Genomic DNA, 10,834 nt, shown 5'->3' on the forward strand with positions numbered 1-10,834 from the left:
GCTTTTGTCATTGGTCCAAGTGGTGTCGTGGGTGACGTAGGTAGGTCCATAGGGATGACCTTGGGATGCTCCGCATCAGGGAGCAAAGTGACTGTGTGCGTGATGATTCCACCGAAACCTTTTTAAAGCGGACCCCTCTCTTAATTTACGGTGTTCCTACGACTCAAGTCCACCGAAAATGAAACAAACGAAAAAACACTGTCTGCGCAAAAGCTCCAAGGGGCAAGAATCGTCTTCTGCCATCTGATAGATTATCTTAAATGCTCAATGCACACGATTAGTTCGCAAAAGCATTGCCATCAATCACCAATGCCACCAAGGGAGAAATATGCCCTAACAAACTTACTGGTCAAACTCATTCGAAGATACACACGATCCCTAGATGTTATCCATCTAGGGAACAATACTCTTAGTTCATTCCGGGACATGCTTGTGTTCTTGTGAGCTATAACTTTTTTTTGTGCCATCACATGATTATATTAGCACAATAGACGATGCTCATGTGACCACTAGAGTGCCGATGTCACAAACTGTAACATACATAGGTAGAAAGCACTACACAAGTCAATATGCTTGCTGCTATTGATTTCGATCTCAAGTTCACACATGTGTTGGCTGGATGGGAATGATCAGGTCATGATGCTAACATTCTTGACAACAATATGAGATCAATATCCCTGATGGTATGTTCTACCTAGTATATGTTGGATATGCACGTCGGTATGGTGTTTTTGCATCCTTCAAGAAAATCCGATGTTTTTGCATCCTTCAAGAAAACCAAATACCATGTCAACGAGTTCTTTTTTAGGAATTATCATAAAAACTGCCGCTGAATTGTTTCTCTTAACTTTAAAGTCACAATTGCGAGGGCATTTGGTTAAAAAATAATTTTAAGATCCAGGATCAGAAGGACAGTTTACACCTTGCTACAATTAGCGAGTGCTCTGTCAAATGACAACATGAATCACTTCAAAACTAAGACTATGTTTGATAGTAAAGTATTGTAAAAACCAAAGTATCAATAAACTACAGTAATTTAGCATGTAGGTATAACATACCATGGTTTTGACAAAACAGAGTATTTTGTAGTATTGACGATACAGAGGACCTGTTTGACGCAGCGACCTAAAATCAGTTGCAGCGTTAGCAGTGCAAACCCGTCTGTTTAACTTGCTTTGTATGCAGCAAAGTGATAGGCCAAAGAAAGGCCATGCCATGCACACGGCGATAGAGCATCGTGTTACCATCAGCATGCATAAGAAAAGAAGCTTGCACTAAGTGAACTCCATTGAACAACCATGACCAAAAAGGAAGCTCGGTAGCATGGCGTAGCCGACGGCTAACCAAGCGGCAGAGCTGCACGAGGACGGGTTGCTTGGCCTTCTTTCGCGTCACCATGGAGGTGCGACGGAGCTGCACCTGTAGCATATGGGACAATGGCCAGCCAGAGAGAGGCCTACATGCAGCAGCGGCGAGTTGTCCATCCCAACACGAACGGCGCTGACAAGAAAGAGAGCCGCGCGGTCGCATCTACAAAGACGACAGGGCGGTGACGGCAGCATGCCACGGACGCGAATATTTTTTTGTAGAGGGAGGCAAGTAGTTGAGAATAGCAGGGAAGAAGATAACGAGGTGCGACTCCGTTCTTTTCGTCAGCTCATTTAAAAAAAAAGAGGTTTTGGGTTCTTTTTATAATACAGAGAAAAAACTGTGTTTTAGCAAATATTGTAGTATTAAAATCACAATTTTTAGGGGCAACCAAACAGCTCATTGTAAATAAAACTGTGGTAATCTAAAAAACTGTAGTATCCTCAAAATACTTAGAAAATACTTTCCTATCAAACAGGGCCTAAAGGTGCTTTAAGGATTTGATCGAAATATGCTCATCCAGTCGTACAAATATCTCCCTTCAGTGTATGTTAATCCAAAGAAGCTTGGGGGTGGTTACATCAGTAATTATCGGAGCCTTTTTTTTTTTTTTTTGCTTGTACCAAACAAGGCCACTCTCATAGAAAAACCCATGTAACAGCACCTCCTGAAACTGAGCCAGGGTCAGCCATAAACAGAAGGAACTAGGGAAGCTCCGAAGCCATCCTGCAACTATTAGTCACCGGAATCGCCTTTCTTTTGCCTCAGTGTGTCCTAAATGATGTATAAACTTCTACTTCTGGGTAAAGGTTAGCCGCCGTGGTTAAAACCCACCACCAGACTGCTAGAACCACCTGCGGAGTCTGCGAAATTTGTTGTACCTTTTCCTAGCTAATCCACTGTCACTAAAACTACCACCTTGAACCTGATCTTGAGCTTCTGAAAATTCCTCTGACCATGATTCCAGTGGAATAAGATGGCTGTCGTCCTTTGCCTTCCTCTTCTGCTTCTCAATCTGCTTCACATTCTCAGATATTTGGTGGAGTGTCTTATTTATCTTCGTGAAACTCCTTTCCATGGGCTCAACGACGTGGGAGACTGTGTATCTGACATCATCGACCATCTGAGAAGATACCATAACACAAGTCAGACGAATGTGTGAGAATGATAAAGGAGGTACAGAAAACTGACCACTATTAGAAACTTACAATTTCACCACTTCCTAACACAACATCACGAACACTCTGAGGAAAACTCAACCGCCTGTCTCTGGAATCAGGGCGAGAGGTTTCCATGATTGTTAAATTATCAATCTCTTGTTCTTCTTCAGGATCTGGAGCCCCCAGGGATGCATAATCAGACATGACAGCAGCATTATAAACACTTCTCTCGCCACGCCTGTAGGGCTTAGCTGGAAATACTTTCATATGAACCACTGCCGCCACCCCCATCTGTCATGCAAGGGACATAAAACGTTGTGGGAATAAACTTAAACAGAGACTCTTCTTCTTAAACAATTAGAGAGCAGAGTAGCATCGTTGTCTGCAGTAAATCCAAAAATGTGCAAGCAAATAAAATCACTGGTACAACAAGCGCATTGTATATACACTTGTGATAGTACAAGACAATTCAAAGCAACACATGAACCAACCAATATTGGAAAAGGGGTATGGGAACTTCCCATAACAATAACCTCCACATTTGTGAACATGTAACATAAAAAATGTAACTCAGAAACAATCTACAGTAAAATCATTCACTAATATGCATACTACAGAAGGTTAAGAGGTTATGAGGTTAATATGCATGAACAGACCTGTACTTCTATAGTGCAAACTATCAGAGCTAACTTGTTTCCAAAGTAAACTACAACGTGAATGAAAAAAATGAAGCATAGGCATGTAACAGTTGGACAAATGTTTTGCATGTATTCTGCATGCTCCTATGAGGGTAGATAAAGCATAGAGGTGACTTGCTGAGAAAACAAGTAAAAGCAAGTGAATCAACCCAAGACTAGAAACTGTAAAAAGAAACATAATGGATAAAACATACCTCCAGACATATTATATAATCCTGGATACGTGTTTGCAAACTTTGTGCCAGATGTCCATTAAAAAGCCCAGTTGAAAACAGAAATGCAACAGCAATACCTTGCCACCATGTCAAAAATATAATAGATTTGAAAGTTAGAAACTTGGACAGGGGCTTAATAGGTTCCAGCTTCTCCTTGGTAGCAGTGTAGAACTGTACAAGACAGTACAATGCCCATGTCTGGCTGAAATTTAGGACAACAGCCAAATATGGGTACCTGCAAAGGGATTGACTGACACTGAGAACGCCAAACTTGAAATATTTGCTCATTCCCCAATGCAGAATCGGATTAATTATGCATAAAACAATGAGCATCTTTAAGTTTGCGACCAATATTCAAGAGATTGCTCAGGAAAAACTACAGGCAAAGGAAACGACTCCTACCCATATCTCCATGCAAATTTTCCTTCTCCATAGATACCCAGAAGTTCTAGCAAAATTGCCAAGATAGCACAAATAGGCTTGAGTATCATCTACAGAAAATCATAAACTACATCAGAGCAATTACATACATGAAGCAAAGAGGCACTAAGGTAAAAAGCTTGTCACCATAAAATACATACGTATTGCACAATGCCAATCTTCACGGCATAATAAAAGTCAGGACCGAGGTACCAGTTTCTCATAAACCAGTTCAATGGGAATGGATGTTTCACAATACCATAATCATAATCAACGTCTAGCAAAGGAGAACTATCACTGGGTTGAAACTGATCCTCCATGTATCTGATGGTACTTTCCTCCCCACCTAAAATGATAAAAGATAAAATCAAATGAACAGTATAGAAAATAAATAAGGAAACCTGAGAGCTGTAGGCTAAAAAACTAGGTATTTGGCATATTGACCCTCACTCCAATATAACAGGTCTTATGGACTGACCAAACTAAAGCAGCAAACAGAATAAGGTGCTTCATCAGCATCGACATTCTTATGATTAAAAACTGAAAATGTAACTCCAAAGTCAGAAAGGCAATGCCAACTCAAATTGTAACTTTTCTTATAATTAAATTCCTCTTTCGAGGATTGATATTTCTGCATTACCAGAAAAAAAGAGAAACCCATGTATTATCCGAAATAAGATTAATTAAGTAATCAATCCAATAACTAAAAGGTTAGTTGAAAAAACAGGTTAAAAGTCACAACCGTGTACAATTTGACTTCCAACTATTGGTAAAGAAGACAATTTCTTATAGGAAGGATCCAAATGGAGAAAGTACCAACCTAAGCATGCTATCAGATATCTCTCAAAGCAATACATTGCGAATGCCTCATAACAATCCCGCATCATCTCACAGATGAAAGCAACCTTTGAATTCAGTAATGAGAAGAACTACAAAAAAATAAGAAAGATCTGTTGGCATTGAAGGAAATAAAATCATAGTCACCATATACACAGAAAAATAAGTTGGTGAAAGCCAAAAGGAGGTACGTACAAGAAAGGAACAAAAGCACTAGAGAGTAATATAACTTATCCTCAATAAGCACATTTTAAAATGGAATTACAGGGTGTTATATTAAATATAAAAAGAATAATCTAGACTTACTAGAGTACAAACACTCACAGGGCATACTTAAAAATAGTGGAAGTATGTAACAATGCTACCAGGTATGTGTTTATAAATTATACACATGAATTATGATCACAGAATTATACTAGCAAAGTAATCGTTAGAAAACGGTCACAAACATGATATGGTGAGCACAAACATTGATGCTGTCAGTTTCCAAAATATTGATTGTTCATATGCTCACTCCAAGTATCAGCAATGTGACATCGACACTGAACTAATAAGTGCAATAGCAGCTCATTGTACAAAAAACTGGAACAGAAAACAAGAACAGACAGGTCTACTTACTGATTGAACAGCATATACTGGAACCATCATAATGAGACCAATCAAGAACTTCTGCTCCTGCAATGGACAAAAGGTAGACAACTGAAATTGAAAGTGCAGCAGTCAAAAAGAACAGGGTAGATAGTTGAAAACTTCGAACAATTGCAGCTCAGGGAGGTACGAAATCTTTCATATCAGAATATATTCTTCTAATAAACCAAAAACTGAAATTCTGATAGAAAGCTACCTCAGGTTGATGGTACGCGCAGAGATGCTCGAAAGTTAGAAACAAGGACAGAACAAGTGCAACAGTTACAGATATCCCTGCGCTGAAAATTGGCCAGCTAGACAATGACTTCGCCACTGAGATAAAGCTAGGAGAAAACATTTTCCCTGATCTACCCAAACAGCTGCTCACATGGATCAGCACCAAAATGAAACGGATCACATTTTTCGGAGTCATACTGCCAAAGACTGTATTTTGGTGGGAAACTTGCTTGTGGTCTGTCCTTTATCTATAATTCCGGCTTTCTTCTTCTACAAGCTAGAGAATTCAGGATTCAAAAACTGAGGGGTAAATCTTCTTTTGTGCTTCTTCGATATGCTCAAGCTCTCTTTAGTCTTCTGCAAAACTTTGCTGCGGAGCATACTGGTCCTTCCATACAGATTGACAACGATTATAAGATAAACACACAAATATTTGCTCTTAAGATATAGTGAGAGAACTTACGGCAAAGGAAGGCATGCAAGATAAGAGCACTTTTAGCTTATAAGTATCAGCAATTGTACTTATAGCACCAACGACATGAAAAAACCAACGGCATGAACAACACCCAGGAAATCACAAGAAACCGATCTTTTTCTAATAGTTACGCCATGGAAGGTCGCACGTCTTAGATGCCCATCTCCATTGTGGAAAAAATGGCAATAATGAATTAATAAATTTCTTCCTTTTAGTGTCATGTTCCCTTTGATTCAGTAGGGCATACCCAGTGCTGAAAGCTCCCACACAAGGTGGGGCCTGGGGAAGGGAATTTCTAGACAGCCTTACCCTTGCATAACATTCTGCTAGGAGGTTGGTTCGAACCTAGGACCTCCAGGCCACAAGTGGACAGATTCTACCACTGCACCAGGCCCGCCCTTCATTCCCTTTGATTCAGTAGAGGTAACAAATAATCCAAGGAAAACTACTCAACCTTACACAGATACAACCGTTCAATTACTCTGTGAACGACAAGCCATCCCTCTTGCTAAATCTTCTACATATTCATACAGAACTTCATATAAATAATTGACAACAATCATCATTATTGGAACCAATCTGTTTTAGCTACAAGGTGGTAAGAAGCCAAATCGTCAATAATAAATCATTTCCATCGTAGTAAAACAAAATATGAATGTAATTTTCCTCAGAGAAAAGTAGCAATGTGACACAGAATTCCAAATAACTTGCTTAAAATAAAATTTTAGGCTATTTGCCCCAATTGTGAAGACCATAGTTAAACCCTGAAATTAATGTAAGATCTATTCCAACAGACATAAGCAATCAACCCAGGAATCAATAGAACTCTCTTTCAGTTCAGCCATGGTCAGACAAGGTTATGGTAGCTTTTACTGAGGGGCTAAGTCCTTTTACTCTTGTACATGGAGTGGGAACACAGTTCTGGGGATACATCACGACAAAATGTTAGAGGGCATAGCAAGGGTAGAACAGGAGAGATAGGTGTTTCCTGCTACAATGACTGGAGTGCAACTGTATTTGCTTGACTGCTTGATCTTTTAACGTGTGGGGAGATAAAGAGTTATTCCGTCCACAAGTCAAAACTAAGATAGTCCACAAGTCAAAACTAGGATAGAACGGGAGACTCGAACCTGGGCCAATGGGCAGGGTCATAAGAGAAAGACAATGCTGGCTGCTCTCCTTGGCCCTTGGGTATATTGAGTGACAGAAAAACTAGAGAACACACTGCCAATTACATGACACGATGTGATGCATGTATAGCATGAAAAACTCGCATAAGGTACGCCTACCCTTCCCAACAACCAGTCAAAAGCTGAACCACCAACCAATTTATCGACATCATGAATTAGGAAACAACACACGCAGCCGCAGATCAATGGGATACCCAGTTTCCAGACTCTGCACTGCCTAAGTGTGCAGAGTAGCAATCTAGCGGGTAACTCGTCAGTAATAATAATAATATAACAGCAGCAATAGAACGGGGTCAAACATCCCCGCCGACTAGATAATTAATTACTACTCGTAGTTCAGTCATCTCACCGGGTCGAAGCAGTTCGTAATAAAACAAAAATTAATAACAGCAGAACCGAGTAAAATAAAAGTGAAGCAACCGGAACCACCCAGAACTAGACCGACGCACCTCGCGATTTAACCCCCACCACAACCGCGCAGACCACCCAGCATTGACGAGAAGTATGGATTAGCGCAACCTGGTGCCCCCTTCCCCGCCGCCAAGATCATCCTACTCCAGAGTCCATACAAACAACACCGATTTCTTGCAGCAGAACAACTAGCGCATCTATGGTATGAAATCAGCCACCTCCGACTGGTCAAACTGGAGGGGGAATCGCACTGAGATGAGGGACTCAGACCTTACGAGTGTGGGGGGGAGCAGATCGCGCCCAGGCAGCTTAGGCCCCTCGGCCTCGGGCGTGGAGAAGGGGCCTCGCCTCGGCCTCGGCTCCCGCTTCCGCTTCGCTTCCAACGAGACGAGAGAGACGAGACGTGTGGGGATATGGAAAATCTCTGGGTTGGCCTACTAGGGGAGTCGAGAGCGACGGGGTTTTTGCACTTGCACGCCTCCGCCGCTGTTTGTATCTGAGTGCGTGTGGGGATATGGGCCCGCATGCCAGTGGGAACAACAGATGACGCTTGGGGCCCCTCCGAGCAGGTGGTGGTGGGTAGTTGACTCGTGGGTGTGCTTATTCTGCGGATGCGCGCAAGCGGTGGTGGCGTGAAAAGGCGGCCAGGTCGTGGGCCCATCAGCCAGCCGCGGGAGACCTGGACTCGGATCGGATCGTCACTCACAAATTTCTCCTCTTTTTCAATGAACAAGATGAACAAGATATCAAGAGATCCAGCTTCCGAGATGTTTACCCTACCCACCCACAAAAACAAGGGAAGTGTGGCCCAAATCTAGGGTGCACGAATTTGACAGTCGAGTCTGACTGTCGCAATGCATTTAAGGCCATCTTTAATCCAAACACATACTAGTAAGCATGCACACACAAATAATAGTACATAGGAATTTTCTTGTTCATAATTAGCAAAATTCACACATCAAAGGCAATCAACGAGGTGAACTTCTCCATAGAGAACTTATGGAATATTTATTGTGCGTATAGTAAAAATGGAGTCAAATATTCTATGATGTTTCTGTTTTCTAATGAACTTCATATTATAGGACTTATGATGCGATTAAGCATTGTACAAATGAACATGATAGAGACGGAAAAGGTACAAAAAGGAAAAATAGGAACATAGTAAATGAGCTTAAACTTTATCAGAGGTAATAATTGATTAAGGGTCATACATTGTTGCAAGGCACAAGCAATGTCATTTAAAACAGCGGAAAAAGGTTAAATAATAATATGATTGTTCATGGTTCTTACATGATGAACCACAAATGTTTCTTTTTTTTCGCGAATACGCGCGGAGCGTATCATTCCATTGATAGAAGGGTAGAACAAACAGTGGCGAACCTCACTAAGCGTACACTGAAAGGCGCTTATGAGGTTGCAGTGAGCAGGGAAGGGGGTTGCTCAGCCTACATACAACAAGGTCAGTTTACACCAATAATCGAACTAAGCCCTCGAGCACCGGTGTTGGCCCAAGTGCGAGCTTCCTCCTTAATGCTATGGGTGAGGAGGGTGGTGGAGGGGGTTGCACCGTCGAAGATGCACACGTTGCGATGTCTCCAGATGTTCCATGCGGTTAGCGCGACGAGGGAGGCAAGGCCTTTGCGCTCACCAGTCGAGGAGTCATGGAGGGCCAAAACCCACCATTCATAGAAGTCCATGGTGCCGTCCGGAGGAGGCGTAATGAGACGGCACCAGGAGAGGATATCATACCACACCGTGCGGGCTGCGACGCACCCCATGAGTAGGTGATGTGTCGTCTCCACGTCTTGGTCACAAAGCGCGCAGGTCGCATTGTGGGGTAAACCATGGCGGGCAAGCTGAGCAGAGGTCCAGCAACGGTCGAGGCCGGCAAGCCAGAGGAAGATCTTGATTCCCTCCGGCGCCCAGGGCTTCCAGATGAGGCTCCAAGTCGGGGAAGCAATTGAAGCATGGAAGAGCGCGAGGTAGCAAGACTTGGCGGTGTAGGTGCCGCTCTCGGTCCATCTCCAACGGATGGAATCCGGTGAGTTTTGCAGCGAGATGCCAGAGAGGCGCCGCCAGATATCCACGTATTGGACGGTAGATTCCACTCCCAGGGCCCCATGGATGTCGCCAATCCAGGCCCTGTCAGGGATTGCCTCGAAAACCAGCCGGCGGGAGCGGCGTCGCTTAGGAACAAGGGCGACCAGGGCGGGGGCAATCTCGGCGATGGAGGAGCCGTCGAGCCAGGGGTCGATCCAAAAAGGCATCACCTAGTGTCCAGGAAGTCGAGGCGCGAAAGATCTGTCTCACATCAGAAGCTGCGGGCAGGTGAAGGTGGCTCCAAGGTCTCGTCGGGTCGGTGGCCTGTAGCCATAGCCAGCGCGCACGTAGCGCAATGCCAGCGCGCTGCAGATCGCGGATGCTGAGGCCCCCAAGCTGCCACAGCCGGCACACCTTTTGCCAGTTGACGGGGCAGCTGCCCGACCTAGCGGCCTTCCTGTCGTGCCAGAAGAAATCCCGAATGATGCGGTTCGCCAACTTCAAGATGGTGGGACAAAGCGCCATGGCAAGCATGATGTGAACGGGCATCGCCGTGAGGACGTGCTGAACAAGTGCCAGTCTCTCGCCACGGGAGAGAAGCGAGGCCCGCTAGGAGGAAAGCTTCCTAGCGAGGTTTTCGATCAAGGGCATGAGGGCCGAAGAGTGGATCTTGCGGATTGAGAGCGGCAGTCCGAGGTATTTGACCGGGAAGGAGGATACTTGGCATGCAAGGGTAGTGCCCATCACAGACGTAGCCTCATCAGAGCACTGAATGGGGGTGACCGAGCATTTGGCGTAGTTGGTGTGAAGGCCGGATGCCTTCCCAAAGGCGTGCAGGATGGCCTTGACGGAGGTCAGCTCGTCCTCGTCCGGGTGGCAGAATAAGATAACATCATCCGCGAATAGGGAAATGCTCGAGGCGATCCACCTGGGGGTAAGCCAACGAAGAACTCCCATGCTGACGCGTGCTGCATGAAGGTGTTTAGCGTGTCGATGACCAAGACGAACAGCATGGGGGAGACGGGATCGCCCTGGCGTAGCCCCTTCTCGTGGAGGACCGGTGGGCCTGGTTTCCCATTGATGAGAACTCGAGTCTTGGCCGAAGAGAGAAGGATGGAGATCCACTCACACCAACACGGCCCAAATCCGAGGTGCT

General features: G+C 44.1%; 1 protein-coding gene across 7 annotated transcripts; it reads right to left on the reverse strand.

The window, feature by feature from the left end:
* Nucleotides 1-1,854: 1,854 nt before the first annotated feature.
* Nucleotides 1,855-8,075, reverse strand: LOC119285731 (protein LAZ1 homolog 1-like). 7 transcript variants are annotated; one of them, XM_037565063.1, is made up of 9 exons: nt 7,914-8,071; nt 5,543-5,944; nt 5,317-5,373; nt 4,682-4,790; nt 4,023-4,207; nt 3,844-3,932; nt 3,421-3,676; nt 2,577-2,819; nt 1,855-2,491 (listed from the first exon to the last, which is right to left on the reverse strand). In XM_037565063.1, the coding sequence occupies exons 2-9, from the start codon at nt 5,756-5,758 to the stop codon at nt 2,213-2,215; spliced, it is 1,434 nt and encodes a 477-aa protein (XP_037420960.1). In that variant the 5' UTR covers nt 5,759-5,944; nt 7,914-8,071; the 3' UTR covers nt 1,855-2,212. The 7 variants fall into 7 exon arrangements, with proteins under 7 accessions (XP_037420960.1, XP_037420957.1, XP_037420959.1 ...); XM_037565060.1 differs by having other exon boundaries at nt 5,543-5,950; nt 7,914-8,070; XM_037565062.1 differs by having other exon boundaries at nt 7,909-8,070.
* Nucleotides 8,076-10,834: the final 2,759 nt, after the last annotated feature.

The sequence above is a fragment of the Triticum dicoccoides genome, chromosome 4A (assembly GCF_002162155.2).
Source record: "Triticum dicoccoides isolate Atlit2015 ecotype Zavitan chromosome 4A, WEW_v2.0, whole genome shotgun sequence".
Classification (NCBI taxonomy): domain Eukaryota; kingdom Viridiplantae; phylum Streptophyta; class Magnoliopsida; order Poales; family Poaceae; genus Triticum; species Triticum dicoccoides.